Source organism: Sciurus vulgaris (genome assembly GCF_902686455.1).
Source record: "Sciurus vulgaris genome assembly, chromosome: 14".
Taxonomy (NCBI): domain Eukaryota; kingdom Metazoa; phylum Chordata; class Mammalia; order Rodentia; family Sciuridae; genus Sciurus; species Sciurus vulgaris.
Window position 1 is genome coordinate 78,563,281 of NC_136475.1, and position 21,012 is coordinate 78,584,292.

The 21,012-nt window shown below is 37.7% G+C and overlaps 1 protein-coding gene and 1 long non-coding RNA gene across 2 annotated transcripts in view; one reads left to right on the forward strand and one right to left on the reverse strand.

The window, feature by feature from the left end:
• HADHA (hydroxyacyl-CoA dehydrogenase trifunctional multienzyme complex subunit alpha) overlaps positions 1-21,012 on the forward strand; it is a 44,140-nt gene that overhangs the window by 3,193 nt on the left and 19,935 nt on the right. The window contains exons 2-7 of the mRNA XM_079110162.1: positions 3,302-3,343; positions 3,529-3,599; positions 4,849-4,982; positions 5,764-5,902; positions 6,999-7,118; positions 9,270-9,372. Coding sequence (XP_078966288.1) covers positions 3,302-3,343; positions 3,529-3,599; positions 4,849-4,982; positions 5,764-5,902; positions 6,999-7,118; positions 9,270-9,372 — 609 coding nt within the window. The remainder of the gene's footprint in view (positions 1-3,301; positions 3,344-3,528; positions 3,600-4,848; positions 4,983-5,763; positions 5,903-6,998; positions 7,119-9,269; positions 9,373-21,012) is intronic.
• On the reverse strand, positions 13,508-21,010 carry LOC306643862. Its single transcript, XR_013759091.1, has 3 exons — positions 20,603-21,010; positions 16,815-18,895; positions 13,508-16,761 (listed from the first exon to the last, which is right to left on the reverse strand). It is a non-coding gene; the product is annotated as an uncharacterized lncRNA (long non-coding RNA).

Here is a 21,012-nt window from a genome sequence, read left to right on the forward strand (position 1 = left end):
AATCACCAAGACAGGTTTTTTGTTTATTTGTTTTTTACCTTTTTTGTTCAGCTATGGTACCTACTTCAAGTTCCTAGAACAGTGCGTAGTACATGTTAGGTCACTATAAATTTTTTTGAATGATGTGATGCTGAAAGAGATTATAATTTAGTTAACAGAACACCCACTATAGCTTCAGCAATTAGAGAACAAAACAGTAAATGATGAAGTTCAAAAAGCAGGAAGACAGCAGTATGCAGTGGCTGGTGCCTATGATATCAGTAATTTGGGAGGCTAAGTCAAGAGAATCACAAGTTTGAGGCCATCCTGGGCAACTTAAAGAGACCCCATCTCAAAATAAATAGAAAAGGGTTAGGGATATAACTTAGTGGTAAAGCACCCCTGGATTTAATTCCTAGCACACACAAAACAACAACAAACAGGAGAGACTGTAGTTATGTAGTTGAAATCTGAAGTTGAGGTTTTCTGGAAAATGTTGGAACCATGATGCAAATATAAAGAATGAAGAGTGATAAATACAAATGACACAGATTTCAAATGGTAAAGAAGCAGAGGCACTGAATAAAAATGATGGCTGGCTTCTTCTGTCTTAGAACACTGGAATTCACCCAGAGGCTTGTTCATGACCACACAGGTTGAACCCAAGACCTTTCTTTGTCTTTGTACTAAGAGGGCTGATTTGGATTGCTTAGGAACAAATGCAGACAGAACCTGAGATCACCCTACTCTGGTTCTGGAGCCAGGTATAGTTTTCTCAGTAATATGTTATCATATGGTGCCTTTCAGAACTATATAAAGCTGCTATTTTCTGTCCCTTCCTTTCTCTTCCCTCTCCCTCTTTTCCTTTCCCTTCCTTTCTCTTCCCAAGAATTAAAAACTGGAGAAAAAAGATGGAAGAAGCAAGAGCCTTGGTGAATTATTGATGGTCTTCCGCATTCCACCTACCATCAGTGAAAACTAGAATTCAATGAAAATTAGAAATAAACAAATTTTAGTACTAATAATTAAAAAATAAATAATAATTGGGGGCCAGGGATGTGATTCAGTAGTAGAGTACTTGCCTAACATGAAGGAGACCCTGGGCTTGAGCCCCAGAAAAAAAGAAGAAGAAAAAGAAACTAAATAATATGTGGGGAAAGCCAGAGTAATTAGAAGAAGGAACCACTGGATATATTATTAAAGCATTAGCTCTATTATTTTGGATATTACTTTAAGATGTAGGCCTTTTCCGTGGTGTGTTTCATGTATACAACTGCTAATCAATTAAGGGATGATTTGTTTTTATTTTTAGAACCAAAGAAAGAGAAAACTTTTTCCTAAGACAACAGCAAGATTTGGAAGATGTGGGGAAGGAAAAGGAATATAGTATTAAAGAGGAACATAGGAGAAATGGTTTGAAGTAAACCATGAATGAAAGAAAAGGGGAAAAAGGATTTTTGAAGGCAATTGGAAGTTGTAATTAAGAGATGTTGACCCTGGGTTTCCTCCAGAACAACTTGGTTACCACACAGAGCAAGATGTATGGATGAGAGCAGGTTAGAAGTGAGCCTTAGTGGTAAAAAAGAGATAAAGTAATGCCCAAAACAAATTTGCCTGGAATTCCCTAGTATTCCTTACCTTCTCTCTAGAGTCCAGATTGAAAGACCCACCACTAATCAAAAGATCATAAAAGCATTATTGTTATAGAAAAACCCAGTCCTGGTTTATGAGAAGGGACCATGTGACTGAAGAAAGAGGCAAATAGATCCAGGATTGTACAGTTTATTGGGGACTTAATTGACAGAAGTGTGATTGCGCTGCAGCACAACAGGTAAATAGATCCCCGCACTCAATATAAGAGAAAGGTTTTTTTGTGTGTGTTGTGCAGTGCTGGGTATCAAACCTAGGACCTCATGCTTGCTAGGCCACTGAGCTACATCCCCAGCCCTAGGAGGAAGGAATTTATATGCTAAGGTAGACAAAGTTGGGCCATACCCAAGCAGCATGTACCTGTCCTTTCTCAAAAACTATTAATATATCCATTGTTGGACTGGGAGATATAACTCAGTTCATAGAGTGCTTGCCTGTCAAGCACAAGGCCCTGGGTTCAATCCCCAGCACCAAAAAAAAAAAAAAAAAAAAAAAAAGATCCATTTTCAGTGAAAACAGTCTGGGCATCAGTGACCAGTACAACACGCTCAGCTGACTATCTTAACCACTTTGTTTGGCCTATAGGGTTTGGAGTGCTTGCCAGTTTATCCCGATAAGCAAAATGGTGGTTACAACCAAGATGGCTATAAGACGTATCAAAATAGCTCTCTATATCATTATGCCGGAGAGCATAAACTAGATGAGAGAATAGAGCTGGTCTTTGTTATCCAAAATGTAGGAGTATTCTTGGTGGAGTACAATATAGACATTTTCAGTTAGAAATACTTATAATAGCAATGTATGACATGGAACGTTTCATTTATAGTAGCCACTGTTGCCCCTTGATTTTACTTTCCATAGCACCAGAAAGTCCATCTCTCCATAAAAATGTAAGTAGATGTGGTTGGAAAGCATAGTTCAGATATATTTGGAGTACATTTCGAACTGACATAAGGATTGTTTTGTAGTTTATTTATTGCTTACTATATTAGTTTCTTATTGCTACTGTAACAAATCACCACAAACTTAGTTATCTAAAGCAGTAAAAATTTATTATCTTACAGTTACAGAGGTCAGAAGTCCATAATGGGCCTCACTAAGCTAAAATCAAAGGTGTTGACAGAGCTATGGTCATTGTGGATGCTCTAAGAGAAAATCAGTTACTTTTCTAGCTTCTAGAAGCTGCCTGCCTTCTTAACTTGTTGCTCACTCCCTTCCTCTTTCTTCCAACATCCTGGAGCCAAATTATTCCCTCACTGCCATCTCTCTGATTCTCTTTGCCTCTCTCTTCCCTTTTGTGATTATACTAAACCCACTTGAATAATCCATGATACTCTCCCTATGTAAGTCAGCTGACTAGCAATCAATTCCATTTGGAACCTTAATCCCTCTTTGCCATGTAACCTAATATATTCACAGGTTCTGGGATGGATCATCTTTGGCAGGTGGAAAGGGGACATTGTCTTACCTACATTATTTGGTATCTGAATAATCACACGACCTGATAATTGAAATGAAAAAGGCACAGAGGCCATAATGATGATGTGGAATACGTTATTCTTACTGGGGATGGAGGGTTGTTACTGAAAATTCCAGCTTTGCTGTATCTACCAGGTACTACAGAAATTCTGTTTTGCAAAATAATTAATTTTAAAATGCCCTTTTCCTACAGGTTATAGTTTCCGCAACTTTTCAGGGTCTTCTGCTTTACTGGGTAAGTTTAATTTTTTGTGGTCATACTTACATTGCCTTTTAGATTATTTTGTAATAAATATGTTTATTAATAAATTTTTCTTGTCTTTACTGGGTAAGTTTAATTTTTTGTGGTCATACTTACATTGCCTTTTAGATTATTTTGTAATAAATATGTTTATTAATAAATTTTTCTTGTCTTTTTAGCTAGAACCCATGTTAACTATGGAGTCAAAGGGAATGTGGCAGTTATTCGAATTAACTCACCCAATTCAAAGGTACCTAATTTAACTTTCTGCAGTTTATTTCTACTAACTACATTTATTAATCCAGTCCTGATTGGGAAGGAATCTACCAATCTGGCAGTAGTCCTGTTACATGAATTTATAATGTTGATAGTTAAATTAAAGTTTGACAGATTGCTCTATGAAGATAGTTTTCTGAAGCAGATATTCTTGTGACTCTAGGTATTAGATTAATATCAAGGATTGGTAAGGCTAGCCTTCTGTTACGGTGTAGAAATGTGGAGGTGACTTACTAGACAAGAACCAAAGTACAAGCTTTGTTTATAAGAATTGAAACTCACTATCCATCTTAAATATGAGTTTTTTGTATTCACTTTCTTCATTACCTGCATAAGTCATTATTCATAGTACATTGACTGGGTTAAATGTGGACACTTGGCTCTTAAGCTTTTTGGGAGCTAAAAGACTCCATGCAACTCAAATATTGGAAATCAAGTTCTTTTCAAAGTGGAACCTCATTTGTGTCTGGCAGCTTCAACAAGGCATGCAGTATTACTCTAATCTTTTGCCAAGAAGAACTTTATTGCAGGTTTCTATGCCTTTCCCCCATCTCAAATTACTGTAAAGGTTTCATACTTTAAAAATCTTATAACCAGAGACCTAGATGAAAGCAATTGACAACTATCACAAATTAGGAATAAGAGCCATTCCATCTCCCTTGAGTAAATCTTAGCACCCACTAATTTGTGATTCAAGTTTAAGGTGTTTTTGTAGAATTTTCTCATTGAATATTTTTTTGAACACAATACATGCCAGTAACAGAAAAATTTAAAAGTACAAAAAATTATAAAGAAGAAAATAATCATTCATAATCCAAACCCAAAGATAACCACACTTAATCCAGTTTTAACAAATAATATTTATAAAGCTAAGATCATACTGTAAGTCTGATTTTTTAATTTTCTTTTTTCCTTAATATTATACAGATTTTTCCCTGCCAATAAATGTTTATAAACTTATTTTTAGCCTACATATGATTCAAACTCTTAGGAACAGGATTTAGATTTCCCCTCTTGTTTTAAAAGGAAGGGGTGCTAATACTTGGCCAACGGTGCCTGAACAGAAAACTACTAGGTTGGTTTGTTTTCTGCTTAACCTTTTTCCTTCTCTCAATATATGTTTGTTGGATAAACACATTTCCATGATCAAATTGGTATTTGATAGTAATAGTGGACATCTGGTACTTCAAATTTAAACCCTTAGATTTATTTCCCCTTGGCAGGTAAATACACTGAATAAAGAAGTACAGTCAGAGTTCATGGAAGTAATGAATGAAATCTGGGCCAGTGATCAAATCAAAAGCGCCGTCCTCATCTCATCAAAGCCAGGTTGCTTTGTTGCAGGTGCTGATATCAAGTAAGTTTTAGGAAACTTGAAGTTGCCTTTTATTTTGAACATTTTTTAGGCCTAATAAGTCCTCCTTTTAAAAGGAAGTAGAAATAAATTTTCTGGAATTTTGTTGTTGTTGTTATCATGAGTATAACAAGACTGCCAAAATAGAGGAACTTGTTGCTTAAATCACGTAAAACCAAATGTAGTCTTTCCTACAACGTCATTATTGTACTGGTACAATAATTTTTACCAGTACAATAGTGAATTTTTTAAAAATTGACTAGGGGAGGCCAGGCGTGGTGGGGCACACTTGTAATCTCAGCAGCTCTGGAGGCCGAGGCAGGAGGATCACAAGTTCAAAGCTAGCCTCAGCAACTTAGTAACACCCTGTCTCAAAATAGTAAATATAAAAGGGCTGAGGATGTGGCTCATTGGTTAAGTCCCCTGGGTTTAATCCCTGCTACCAAAAAAGAAGGGTCTCTATTAATAAAGTTTTAGGCCCCTCTAAACAATCTAAGACCTTTTGTATTTTGTTATTTTGCTGTTGTTTTGATTGCTATTTAATTTGATATGAAAAATATTAACCAGGTGATGATCTCATATACAAAACTTTGTAATCTGATGATTTGTTATAGAAATGAAAATAAATTGCACAATACATATTTTTGTTTTCTGTTTAAAAACTCATTACCAAATGTTGATATTTGGCGGGATGGGATAAGTAGATAGTGGATGAAGTCTTGAACAAAGTAGATTATGGTTTCATCCTTCATTTTTTCCTGTTTACTTTTCGTGACTACTTCAGCATGTTAGCCTCTTGTAAGACCCCTCAAGAAGCAACAAACATATCACAGGAAGGACAGAGAATGTTTGAGAAACTTGAGAAGTCCCCAAAACCTGTCGTGGCTGCCATCAGTGGATCCTGTTTGGGAGGAGGACTTGAGGTACAGATGTATTCCAGTTTTTCAGACACCACAGTTCATTGCTGAGACTCACCAGCTATAAACCTATGGCTACTGGTTAGCTTGCAAAACATTTTCAGAGGTTTAATATCAAACTTCTGAACAGGTTTTAATCCTTAATCTCTGTGATAGAGCAATTGGCATAGAACAAGTGAACCAATGTGTGATGTTTTCACATGTAAACTGAGATATGAACTGGGTCTCCAAGGTTCTTTTCAGTTCTAAAAACCTGGTTCAAGTTTGCAAAGATTCAAAAATATGATCCATGTTCATGTTTTTAAATCTGGTTGAGAAACACAAGACATACATTTAAGTTTCCTGTGAGTAGTAAAGATGGTAAATAATATAAGATTGGAGAGAAGAGATTCTTATACATGGAAAGCATATAAGAAAAGAAGAAGGGGAAAAGAAAATTACATTTATTGCATATTTATCGTGTCTGAGGCTCTATGCTGGACATTTTCACATATGTTAATTAAGAAAACCTGGGCCTGGATCTAAAAGATGGGCTGAATTTGATTAACTGGAAAATGGTTGAAAATGCATTCCACATAGGGTACACAGTAAGCAAAGGCAAGGATAAGCAGCGCCTATGAGGAAACCCGAGTAGGCCTGCTTGATTAGAGGGTGGGTCTCCAGAGTACAGGGCTTCTTAACTTAGGGTCCACATAAAATTATGTGTGTATTTTTCTATTGCAAACTTCTGTAACTTTGAGAAGATTTTTTTTTAGATGTCGATAGACCTTTATTTTATTCATTTATTTATATGTGGTGCTAAGGATCGAATCCAGTGCCTCACACATGCTAGGCAAGCACTCTACCACTGAGCCACAACCCCAGCCCGAGAAGATTTTTAAGGAGACCCGTAACCCAATAGGGTCAGTAAATTAGGGGAAAGCATGAAAAAAGACTGAAAAGGTAAATTATGGAAAGCATCAGATGCCACCCTAAGGAACTTCAGTTTATTCTGTTGGCACCTTCCTGCTTTATAAGTAATCTTTAGACCCTCAGAGATCCTAAGATGTTATGAAATTAACATTGTCCAGCAGTCTAATTTATTTTTTTCATTTGTTTGAAGCTTGCCATTGCATGCCAATACAGAATAGCAACAAAAGATAGAAAAACAGTATTAGGTGTCCCTGAAGTCTTGCTGGGAATCCTACCAGGAGCAGGAGGCACCCAAAGACTGCCCAAAATGGTGAGTTTAAGACCCCTCTCCCTTTCATTCTCTCCTCCATCCACCCTTCCACCCTGCCCCGCCCCCATGAACTTAGAATCTAGAAACAAGTGTCCCTTTAGATCTGTTTCCTTTTGTATAAAACACAATGAATACAGGCATTCATTGTAGAATTAAGGAACTAAATAGGAGTATTTTAGGATCATTGAGAGATTTTTATTCCATATACTTATTCATTTATTCATTTGTTTATTTATTTATTTTGGTAGCAGGGATTGAACTCAGGGGCACTCAACCACTGAGCCACATCCCCAGCCCTTTTTGTGTTATATTTAAAGACAGGGTCTCACTGAGTCGCTTAGCACCTTGCTTTTTCTGAGGCTGCTTCAGCCTCCCGAGCCACTGGGATTACAGGCATGCTGCACATGGTCTGGTATTTATTTTTTAATTGCATAAAATTATCAATCAAGGTCCTTTCTTGGTCCCTAAATAAGGGTAAAAATAAATAAGATAGGTGCCTTGCTTTCCCAGAGCTTTTAGTTTAATTTGTTCCTTCTTTGAACAGTACTATCTTATCTTTTCAAAATCATAGATTATATTTCATAATAAATATGAGGGAGATCTTTTTCCCTCATTCTCTGATTTAGACCCTCTCCTTTTGCTATATTCTGTCAGACAGAAGAGGCCCAACATGCTTTTAAATTCTTTTCTTTTTTAATACAGGGGATTGAACCCAGGGCCTTATGCCTGCTAGGCAAGTACACCTACCCTCCCACCCTTGAATTCTTAAGGATAAGGGGAAGGAGAGTCAGACCTGGAGACTGCAGAACAATCTTTATATCAAATTGGAGGGCCCACTGAACTTCATAGCTTTTGACATTGTAGATTTCTCAGTGAAAACAAGGCTCTGCAGAAATACTTTTTGCAGGCAGGCATGATGACTCATGCCTATAACCATAGCAACTCAGGAGGCTGAGGTAGGAGGAATGCAAGTTCAAAGCCAGCCTCAGCTTCTTAGCGAGGCCCTAAGAAAATGAGACGTTGTCTCAAAATAAAAATCAGAAAGGGCTAGGGGTATTGCTCAGTGGTTAAGCTCCTCTGGGTTCAATCCTGTTACTAAAAAAGAAATACTTTTAGCAAAGAAGTTGATATGAACTGGGCACTAAAAAAAAAAAGGAAGATTTATGGTATTAGTCTTATTAATCTTCAAATAATAAATAATGTTCATTCTTTCTTAGGAATGTCAAAAGGATTTATTAAAACCATAAGTAAACATATATATGTGGCTCTTCCGGGGATGGTGTCTAGAGGCACTCAGAATGGTCCAGCATTTGACTTATCGTCGTAGGCTTTCCTACAATACAGCCTCTAACAAAACTAGGCTGTCTCAAACCCCTGGTAATAGAATCATTTACCTTTATACAAAGAAGGTTGGGAAAGCACAAAAATCTGCATATGGTGTGTGCCCAGGCAGACTTCGAGGGTTTCGTGCTGTGAGACCCAAAGTCCTTATGAGATTGTCTAAAACAAAAAAACATGTCAGCAGGGCAAATCGTTGTGAAAGTGTTGAAGGCACAAGCACAGAGTCAAAAAGCCAAATAAAAAAATGAAGCTTCTTTGAATTAAAAAAAAAAAAGAAAAAAACTATATGTGTATAGAAGATGTTTTTTTTTTTAAACTATTACTGGCATTTGTTGCTACAAGTCATTTTTCTAGTGTCACATAAGAAGCCCTAGCTGAATTCCATTTTTGTTAAGAAACCGTAGCTAAATTCCATTTTTGTTAAACCTAAAATTCTTTCCAAAGACTTTGTCAAAACTATCAGATTTCTGCATCTTCATTGTAGTTCTATTATAGAAATTTTAAGTATTATATGATTGGTTGAAAAGAAACTTGGAATGACCTAAGTGTATACTTTTAGGAAACATGAAATTAATTCTCTACTTTATCAGTTCCCTAAGACGAATTTTATTTATTAAATTAAAGGAAGAGATAAAGACATATTTGCTTCTGTTAGAAGTAGCTAATCCCAAACTTAAATATGTATCTGTATGTAAAATTTAACTTACCATTAAGTACCATCAAAATCTGGCTTGATTTTTTTGCAATGTGCTGTTTTCTCATTTGTCACCCTCACTTTCCTCCATACTCTGCTCTTTGTCTGCTGGTTAGGTGGGTGTGCCTGCTGCTTTTGACATGATGCTGACTGGTAGAAACATTCGAGCAGACAGAGCAAAGAAAATGGGACTGGTTGACCAATTGGTGGAACCCTTGGGTAAGTGTTAGCATGTTTCAAAGTTGGCCATTATAAAGTTACTTATTTTCTGAAAGAGTTAATGTGTCCAATGTTGGTTAGAGTGACACTCAAACTCTTAGAAAATGAGTCATGATTTTGAGGAATGCAGTTTTCTAAAATTACTAATACTAATTACTAATACTAATTACTAATGTTAAAATGATTTTCAACATTACCCTGATCTCTATTTTACTTTATAATTTAGATATCAGGAGTACAGGATTTAAATCGTCATTATTTTGTATTCTAAAATTACTTGTATCATTATCCATTTTGTGTGTGTGTGTTAACAATAAACCTGTATGAAACAACCAACATGAGAGTGTTAACATAATTGTCATCTACTTATGGTCTGCTTCCTCTCACACAATTTCTGTTAGAAATAGAAATCAGTAGTCTGGCTTGGTGGCCCATGCCTATAATCCTGGCAACTCAGAAGGGTAAAACAGGAGGAATGCAAGTTCAAGGCCAGCTTCAGCAACTTAATGAGACCCTCAACAATTTAGTAAGACCCTGTCTCAAAATTAAAAAAAAAAAAAGGATTAGAATGTAGCTCAGTGGTAAAGAGTGCCCCTGGGTTTGATCCCCAGTATCACCCAAAAAAAAAAACAAATAGAAATCAGTATTCTGAGTTGTGTGTTCATCACCCTCTTCACCCTCACCTATTTCTTAAAATTCAGCATTATTGAGATTTTATTTACCTAATAATTTCACCAATTTTTTATATACAATTAGAGTTTTGACAAATATACATAGCTGTGTAAACACTACTACAATTTAAAAAATTGGACATGTCTAGTGTGCAGCTTTTTGTTTTTCATTTAAAATAATGTTTTTGAAATCTGTCCAGGTTGCATATATCAGTAGTTTGTGCCTTTTCTTTCTTTCTTTCTTTTTTTTTTTTTTTTTTTTTTAATTACTTAGTTGTAGATGGACACAATGCTTTTATTTTATTTATTTATTTTTATGTGGTGCTGAGGATCGAACCTGGTGCCTCCTGTGCGCTAGGCAGGCACATTATCGCTGAGTCACAACTCCAGCCCCAATTTGTTACTTTTTCTTGCTATGTATTTTTCTGTTATATAAATATGCTACAGTTACTGGGTGCAGTGGCGCACGCCTGTAATCCCAGTGGCTCAGGAGGCTGAGGTAGGAAGATCAAGAGTTCAAAGCCAACCTCAGCAAAAGTGAAGCACTAAGCGACTCAGTGAGACCCTTCTCTAAATAAAATACAAAATAGGACTGGGGATGTGGCTCAGTGGTTGAATGCCCCTGAGTTCAGCCCCCTGACACCTCCCAAAAAAGTTATTTAAAAAAAAAAAAATATGTGCCATAGTTGATTTATCCATTCACTGAATGATGGACATTTAAGTTGTTTCCAGTTTGGGGCTATGCGGAATAAAGCTGCTATGAACATTGATCCACAAGTCTTTATGAAGACATGTATTCACATCTGTTGGATAAATACAGAAGAGTGGATTGGCTCCATATGTGTTTGACTTTTAAGAATCTATCAGATTCTTTTGCCAAGTGGTTATATCAGTTTGCATTCCTACCAACAGTGTATAAGAGTTCTAGTTTCCTAATGAGAATAATTTTAGTGCACAGTTTGTAAACTGACTCTGAAGATAATTTCTACAGCAGGATATATGAGTTTAAGAACATTTCTTTTTTTGATAACTGTTATTAAGAAATAATTTTTGCCAATAAACTGCATATTTTTAAGTACATAATTTGATAAATTTTGACAAATCAGTAACCCATCATAACAATCAAGGCAGTGAACATAGCCATCACCCCAAATGTTTCCTCCTCACCCTGGGTCCTCTCTCTCCTGCTTTCATGGTTTCTCACTCCTGCCTCGCACCCAAGCAATCAGTGATCTGCTTTTTGTCTCCATGGAGTACTTCCTAGTATGTTTAAGTAAATCTGTGTTCAAAGGTCAACTAGGATTCCTGTTTAAAAATTAAATAATGTTTAAAATAGCCTATGAATAAATATCTAAAAGACATAAAAAAAAAAGAGTTCTAGTTTCCAACCACTTTACATAACTAGTCTTTTTAATATTAAACATAGGAGTGTAATAATACCTCATCAAGATTTTATATTTTGTAATCACCAAGGATACTGAATATTTTTCACAAAATCATTTGCTTTCTGTATATCTTTGGTAAAGTATCTGTTCAAATCTTTTGCAGGTCATTTGATTTACTTTTTATTAGTGAATTTTCAGCATTCTTTATATATCAGGATACAAGTTCTTTATCAAATATGTGATTGGTAACTACTTTTTCCCACTGTGTGACTTTTCATTATCTAAGGACAGAATTATTATATTATTTGCATATGAATATCCAAATGCTCTGTCACTATTTGTTGAGAAGACCATGCTTTCCAAAGTGAACTGCCTTGACATGCTGGCCAAAAATCAGTTAACCCTGTATGTTTGGATCTGTAATCTGAATTTCCTGTTTCTGGTTACCTATATGTTTACCAATATCACATTGTCTTTTTTTTTTTTTTTTCCCCTCGAGGCATTGAACCCAGGGATGCTTAGCCACTAAGCCACATTCTCAACCCCTTTAATTTTTTTTTTTTTTTTTTTTGAGACAGGGTCTCACTAAGTTGCTTAGGACCTCACTAAATTGCTGAGGCTTGTCTCAGACTTGCGATCCTTCCTAGTCACTAGGGTTATAGGCATGTGCCACCATGCCTGGCCCTGCTACAGTTTTGATTAGAATTCATGGATTCAATATGTTAATTTGAGGAGCATTGATGTCTTTAAAATATTGACTGATTTCATTAGTCATCTTTAATGTCTCAGAAGTGTTTTTGTATCTCTGGTTGAACAGCCCTTGCACATATTTTGTTATATTTATAGTAGGTATTTCAGGGCTGGGGTAGCTCATTTGGTAGAGTGCTTGCTTAGCATGTACAAGGCCCTGGGTTCAATCCCCAGCACCACAAAAAAAAAAAAAAAAAAAAAAAAAAAGAATTTATACTAGGTATTTCACACTTTTAGGTCACTATACTTCTGATTCAGTTTTTGTTAGTATTATTGATGCTGGGGATCAAACCCAAGACTTCTCCCTTGCTAGCCACTTGTTCTACCACTGGCTACATCCCAGCACAAACCTTAACTTTGTTGTTGTTGTTTTTAGTATAGAGAATTGAATGTACTCCTCTACCAATTAGCTACACCTCAGACCCACTATACTTTACTTTTACTTTCGTTGCTCATTAATTTCTAGTATAAAATGTAGCTTGGTGAGATGGCACACACTTATAATCCCAGCCCCTCAGGAGGCTGAGGCAGGAGGATCAAAAGTTTGAGGCCAGCCTGAGCAATTTATGAAGACTTTGTCTTATAAAAAAAATAAAATAAAAAGGGCTGGGGATGCTGCTCAGTGGTAGAGCATCCCTGGGTTCAATCCCCAGTACTGAGGAAAAAAGAAAAATGCAGTTGAATTTTGGACATGGACCTTGTAGCCTGTGATTTTGCTAAACTAGTTCTCTTGTTTTGAGGATTCCTAAGACCTTTTCTATAAAAATAATCATTTTGTCTACAAATAGTTTGTCTTTTTCTTTTCCAATCTACATGCTGGTTATTTCTTTTTCTTGACTTAACTCCAGTGTCTACGACCTTTGTACAAATATTGAAATAGTGAAAACAAATATTGAAACAAATAGTGAAAACAAATATTAACTTGTTCCTGTCCCTGGGGGGAAAACAGTCACCATTAAGTATGTTGTTAGTTATAGGTTTTTCATATATGCCCTTTATCATGTTGAAGAAGTTCCCTCTTACTTATAGTTTCTTTAAAATGGGTGTTGAATTTTGTCCAGTGCCTTTTCTGCATCTGTTGAGATAATTGTATGAGTTTTTTTTTTTTTCAATCTGATAATAATGTCAGTTACACGAATATTTTACTATTGAACCAACCTTTTGTTCCTGGAATAAACTCCACTTAAACATGATATATTATCCTTTTTATAGGTTACTGGTTTGATCAGTTTCGTTTGTTTTGCTTTTCTGGAAATCAAACCCAGGGCCTTGCTCATAGTAGGCAAGTGCTGTATAAGTGAGCAATATCTCCAGTCCTGATTAGAGCAATATCTCCAGTCCTGATTAGCAAAATTTTTATAAAGGATTTTTATATCTGGTCCTGAGGGATAATGATTTCAGGGATATTTTTAATTTTTATGGTATTTTTTGCCTGGTGTTAGTATCAGGGTAGTGCTGGCCTCATAAAATGAGTAGGGAAATGTTCCCCTTGTTTTCTGAAAGATTTTGTGTAGAAGTGGAATAATTTCTTTCTTAAATATCTAATAGAATTAACCAGTAGTTAATCATAAGGGATTGAAGTTTTCTGGGAAAGCTTTTACCTAAAGATTAAATATTCTTAATCAATAATCAATACAGGCTGGGCGTGGTAGCACACACTTACAATTCCAGCCACTTATAAGACTGAGGCAGGAGGACCACAAGTTCAAGGCCAACCTTAGCAACTTAGTGAGACCCTGTCTCAAAATAAAAAATAAAAATAAAAAGGATTGATCACATCAATGTTTATAGCAACTCAATTTACAATAGCTAAACTATGGAACCAACCTAGATGCCCTTCAACAGATGAATGGATAAAGAAAATATGGTACATATACACAATGGAATATTACTCAGCCTTAAAGAAGAATGAAATTATGGCATTTGCAGGTGAATGGAAGGAACTGGAAAATATGCTAAGTGAAATAAGCCAATCCCAGAACACCAAATGTTGAATGTTTTCTCTGATAAGTAGATGCTGATCCATAGTGGGGGGTGGGTAGGGAAGAATGAAGAAACTTTGGATTATGCAGAGGGGAAAGAGGGAGGGGTGGGGCAGTAGGCATGGGAAGGACCATAGAATGAGACAGACATTATTACCCTATATACATGTATGAAAAAATATATTTTTAAATAAAAACAAATAAAAAGGGCTAAGGATGTGGCTCAGTAGTAAAAACCCTATGAGTTCAATCCCTAGTTACCACCCCTAGCCCCCCCAAAAAAACTCAGCTAGTCATGTTCTCCATTCCTTTCTTTCTTTTTTTTTCCCCAGCACTGGGAGGGTCTCCATTTCTTGAGTGAGCTGTGTTAGTTTTGTGTCTTTCAAAGAATCTGTCTATTAACTCACCAAAATTATTGCAATGAAATTATTCATAATACGTCCTTATTCCTGTTTAAAAAAAAAATTTAATGGTATTTGGAATTAAATTCAGGTCCTCATGCATCCTTGGCAAGTGCTACCACTGAGCTATACCCCAGCTTTTTTTCTGAGACAGGGTCTCTTTGCCCAGACTGACCTTGAGCTTGCAATCCTTCGGCCTCAGCTTTTCAAGTAACTGGGATTATAGACATGTCACTTCTTCCGACTCTAATCTTTGTACTTTGTAAGGTTGCCTCCTCTTTAATTTCTGATATTAATAATTTATCTTTTGGTTACGATCTTTAATCAGATGTCTTCATAGCAACACCTCAATTAGCCTTTATTAAAGAACTGACAATCATAGTCTAACCAAGTTGATAAATTGGAAAACTAACACGGTCCACTTCCTGTCAATTTGATGCAAAGACACATATCCTTAAACCATACATCATCCCCAAATAAAGACAATAATTAAGTCATTCTTACTTCTACCTAACATAATGCAACTATCCTGTGTATGTCCAGAGCTCGGCTGATCTAGAAAGAAGACTGAACTGTCAAGTATCAGAGCAGCAAACTAAAGCAACAAGCCAAAATGAAAGTAACGAAAGCCTTTAATCACTACTTCCATACTTTACGCAAAAGGCTAAAACTGGAGAAAGCACCAGCTCCTCCCTGTTCCATTTACTTTTTGAAAGAAGGGTCAGATGGAGTCTCACATAGGTGGGGGCCATCTCACTATTGAGGAAGCCCTGACAAGTCTCCTGCAGCTTTATGAACCCTGGGGAGAGGAGATGACCTGAGTGTGGGAGAAAAGTGTCTTAAGATCCTCCCTTCCCTCCTCAGTAAGGAGGCCTCCCATAAAGAGAGGTAGGAGTGGAGGTTTCTGGACTAGGTATGGAGCATATATGTGAGCATAGCCTGCCCAGGAGCCCTGAGTCCTTGACTGCACCTCCCTTAGGGACTACAGTGCGCTGGCTGTATACCAAGTGTGGTATGGGGAGGCAGTATTTCCACTACCCATGCCCTATTCCCTTTGCCCTTAAGAAGCATCTTAGCTCTCTCTGGTTCTTTGCCTGGTAGGGTGATCTTATTCCCAAAGGTCTAGGCCACTAGCAGTCCTGGTTGAATTGTCTCATCACAGGTTATGGTAGTACGAATTCCTGGACCCCAAAATCCTGGCTGTCAGAAAAATAGCCCCATATAAGAAACTGACTTATATACATCCTTGAGGACACTCTAGCCCTGCAAAGGATTGCCACTTAACTGGCATGGTAACTGAGTCTTAAAAAGTCCATTCCACTGTTCTGTCAAGTCACTGCTTTACAGTATTGGAGGATACCATAAAACCATTGTTTCATCATATAGCCTGTGGCCTGTTGTTTTTGCACCTCGATTACTGTGAAGTGAATTTCTTGATGGGGAGCAGTACTGTGTGGTGATGATGGTGGGTAAGGTGTTCTAAGACCACAAATGAAAGTTCTAGCAGAAGCATTGCAAACCAAGAAGGCAGATTCATAGCCAGAGTTTCTGTTCCAGTAAGAATTAAAGTGCTTCACTTTCCTGGACAGAAGCAGTACAGTGTAATCAAGCTATCACTGGACAGCTGCCTGGTCACTTCAAGAGTTATCATATGGTGTCTCCTGCTGGCCAATTGGGCACTTGACAGAGACTATAGTAAGTTCACATTGCTAATAAACCCATGCATAACCTCCATACCTTCCACTGCAGCCACTGTGTTCAAGGGACAGTGACAGGAGTTGTTGGGGAAAAGGGACTAACTGGTATCCACAGAATGAGTCACCGTATCCACTTGATTGGAATCCTCTGCCAAGGTGACCCTTCTGCAAATATTCGTATGGGTCACAAGTGTTTTCACATTGTTTGCCTATTCAGAGAGGTCTGTCTACATACTGTTCCCCAGGTGTCCGTTTGCATTAGTTGGCTGGTGCTGCCATAACAAAATATCACAGACGGGTGGCTTAAACAACAGAAATGTATTTCTCACGGTTCTGGAAAATAGAAGTCTAAGGTCATATTTTAGCATGTTTGATTGCTTCTGAGGCATTTTTCTTTGACTTGCAGATGGCTGCCTTCTCACCATGCCTCCCCATGATCTTTCCTGTTTGTGCATATCCCTCATGTCTCTTGTGTGTGTCCACATTCCTTCTTAGAAGTATACCTGTCTGATTGGATTAGGACCACCCTAATTGCCTCACTTTAAGTTAAATATACCTGTCTGATTGGATTAGGACCACCCTAATTGCCTCACTTTAAGTTAATCACCTCTTTAAAGGTTTATGTCTAAATGGAGTCACATTTTGTAGTATGGAAATTAGGGCTTCAATATACAAATTTTGAGAGGACAGAATTCATCCCATAATACCTTTTCATTAGTTTTCCATCCAGGTTCCTTCCAAGTTCCCAATCATCCAGCCAAACCATTGTATAGTCTATAAGTATATATAGTATATATAGCATAGACTGTAATGGCCAATATAGACTCTGACCATTTTACCTTCCAGTCACATGAACTCAGGTGTACTGTTTGAAGCTCTGCCCACTGACAGGTGATCCTTCACTGCTGTCCTTCAGAGATGTCCTAGAAGACTGTAGTGTGACAGCTATCCACTCCCAAATGGAACTTGCGTAACACAGAGAACAAACTACAAACCAGGCCTGAGTTTTCCTTTCCCCAGTGAGCTGTTCATAAGGAACTCCCCATGAGGCTACAGGTGCAGACTAGGGGAAGTCAAAAGTAAGGACTGTGGTCATTTTGGCCACTCCACGTGCACCTTTTGCCTTCAGGGTCTGTCCAAGCACAGTGCTGTGTACCACTTTCATTGGATAATAGAGCACTACCATTGCTCCCAGTTTATGGCTCAGTGGGTCAGATAACATCCATTTCATGATAGGCAGCTCAGGTCACCTGGTAACTTGATGGCCATGGTTAAGCCTTAAGCCTCTACTAAGGCTTACTAACAAACCAAAAATTATTTCCCAAAAGTAGTATTCACAGAGGATGGTGGGACTTTTTCCAAAATCCTAAGGACCTACACTGTGATCAGCTATAGGAGCCTACTAAAGATTCCAGGCAGCATTGCTGTCTGCCACCGACACTTCTTACACCATTAGGTTTGAGTCATATGGTCCAAATAGCAGAAAAGCTTCTCTTGTCTTGGGCCTCACTCAAACTAGCTGCTTTTTTAGTTACTAAGTAAATAGACTAGAATAGCATACCCAAATGAGTAATATGTTGTCTCAGAAATCCAAAGAAGGGGCCCCCTTCAGGCATTAAGGAAAAAGGCATTTGCCAAACCAGTAACCTCATTACCAGGTACAAAGGGATTGTGTTAATTTGTTCAAGCAATGAACTGCATATGGAATACCAGCTGCAATGCAGTTTCCTCCTGATTAAGACCATAATAAACCCTTGTCATTCCATCTGTATTCTGCACAGGCCAAATAGGCAAGTTGAATGGGGATACAGTGAGAATCGCTACCTTGCATCTTTCAAGTCTTGAGGGTGGCACAAATCTCTGCAGTCCCTCCAGGGTTGGTAGTACTTTTCATTTACTGTTTTCTAGGTAGAGACAGTTGTAGAGGCTCTTCCTTGACCTTTCCCATCATAATATCCCTTATTGCACAAGTCACAGAACGAATAATAGGGACACTGCTTTCCACAGTGCTGGAATTAGTGTCAGTTCGGAACCAGTATAAAGTAATCCCCTAAAAGTTTGGTTATTTTCCTCTCCCCAAGGCAGATGACCATAGGGGCTTGGGGGAAGGCTGGGGAAAAGATAAAAAATAAAATCTTCTCAAGGGAACACAGCCTCCCCTTCACTCAGATGGTTTCACAAACCCTTCAGTGGGTCTGTGTACTGGCTCATCTGTGGGAATTGCAGGCCCCCTGACTCTGGTGATTCAAGTTACACTTCTGTTTACTAGACCTGGAATAATTCTGCTTATCCAGAACAAGTAAAAATTTAGTAGACTACCCATCTATTTCTTTTCTAAGGACACCATGATCAAGTAGCCAACACCATAGATTATTTTACTGCTTTTGCTTCTCTACTTATAGTAACCATGCCCACCTTGAATTGGCAGTTGAGTGATATACTCTAACATCTCAGTTTCCTTAAGTCTTTCAATTCCTTCATCTACAGTACACCAGCATAGTTCTGGCACTTCAGTCTGTCTTCAGATGATCTGTCATTTCACATGGGTGTAAAATCTTTAAAGAGTTTACTTTCATTCTTTCCTATCCTTTGTGCCTTTTGTTGTTATGCATTTTACTTCTTGTTTATTTCAGATTCCTCAATATGGCATTTTTGTTTTAGACAATTATCTTAAAAAAAAAAAGATGAAAAAGGGAAATTTCTGGGTTTTTTTTTTTTTTTTTTTTTTTTTTTTTGAGACAGGGTCTCGCCAAGTTGCTTAGGGCCTCTTTAAATTGCTAAGGCTGGCGTCAAACTTATGATCCTCTACCTTAGTGCCGCTGCACCCAGTTTCGGGGTTTTTTGGATTTGTTTTGTTTTTATGTTTGTTATACATGGGATTCATTGAACATCTTCAATATATGGGGGTTTTGTTTTCTTCAAAATTGGGAACTTCTTTGGCTATTGCTTCTTCAAATATTTTTCTGCCTCCCTTTTTGGAGATTCCAGTTTCACATATTAGATCACTTGACATAGTCCCAAAATGAAACTCTAGTTGTTTGTTTTTAGGGTTCTTTAATTCTGGATATTTTCTATTGCCATCTATTCGGATTTTCTGATCTGTTTTCCCTTTGGCATACCATCTGCTGTTGATCTTCCAGTGCTGTGTATTATTCATTTTAGTTTTTTCTTCGCCTTTAAAAGTAACATTTGATTCACTTTTATCTTTTCAGTTTATTCTCATTTTATTCCTATTTTCCTCTACCTTCTTGAATGTGGCATGAATTTTCAATAGCCTTTTTAACTTTGTGTCTGCTCATTCTCCCTTTTGTTTCATTTCCGGATCTGTTTCTATCAGTCAATTTGTCTCCTGACTTCTTCTTGTACCTCTGTGGTGGTTCTTTCTTTGACCTCAGGTAGTTTCCTCTCATACATGTACAGAATAGTACTCTGCCAAAGTTTTGAGGAGCCCCTGTATGAGATCCCTTTTGTGTGGTACCTGCTTTCCACTCTTCTTCTTTACAGATTTCAGTTTCCTTGAACTCCCTGCAGAATTAGGACTGCATGATGACTTTTCTGGATAAGTGAATTTTTACCGTTCAGAAGTTTGAGGCTTGATTCTTTTTTCTCCTTCCCCACACAGGTTCAAAACAAGACCGATGTTGTAAGGGAGAGATCAGTTGTGTATTTGTTGCAGGCTCCTCTCTCTATTAGAATTGTTTCCTAAGTGCCACAGACTGTATGAGATTGCTTTTTAGACTCCAACCACCTCCTCCAATGGGGTTCTTGAACACTTTAGATTGAGAACCTGGTAGGTGTTTGGTTTCTCAGCCCTGTAAATTCTCTTTGGATTTTGGAGCCTCATTCTATGTGCATGCCCGCATGCGTGCGTGCATGCGTGTGTGTGTGTGTGTGTATGTGTCTGTGTGGTGCTGGGGTTGAAATCCAGTGCCTAGTGAGCATACATTCTACCACTGAGCTAGCCCACCCATCCTGGCCTCACTGTAGTGTCCTGCTTCCCTCAGGTTCAAATTTGGCAAACGCCTTGAGTGGGAAATCAGTTGCATATGTGTTACAGATCCCCTTCTCCATCAAAGTACTTTGTGTAGTAAACATCATGACACTCATGACACTGTGAGAGATTTCACTCTGCCTTTTTGAGCTAGCCCCCTCAAGTCTCTTCACTGACTTAGAACTCTAAAAATATTCCATTGGGAAAACTGACTTTACATGTGGTTTCTTCTAGCTTCTGACTTGGTGTTCATGATCACCAGAAACTGATGACTTCACTTGACCCCAGTAGCATCCTTCAGCTTCAGCCCATGCCCCAAAGCAAATGGGGCATATCCCCTAAAAGAAAATGACCAGCAATCACCAGTTCACCTAAGAAAGGCTCTTCCCTTTCTGGAATTTTATTTTATATAGACCTTGTTGAATCCACAGCTTTCTAGTGTCTTTACAAATGATTTTTCAATATATTCATTTTTTTCCAGTTTTACAGCAAGAGTGCCAGCCACATAAGATAATACTACATCCTGTAAAAGTTGAAGTCCAACTGAAAGATTCAGGACCCTGTTTTCTACCTTTGAGCACATTTTTGCCCCTTTACTCAATGTATTTCCCCTCTTTTTTGAGTCCATATTCTCGACTGCCACCTACTAGGCTCCAGTCTGAAATGTCATACTGCACTGCAGCCTTTGGCTTTGGCATGCCTAGGTTTTTGCCTAGCTGGAACTGATCTAAATTCTCTTGCATCCAATCTGTTGTATTCATTT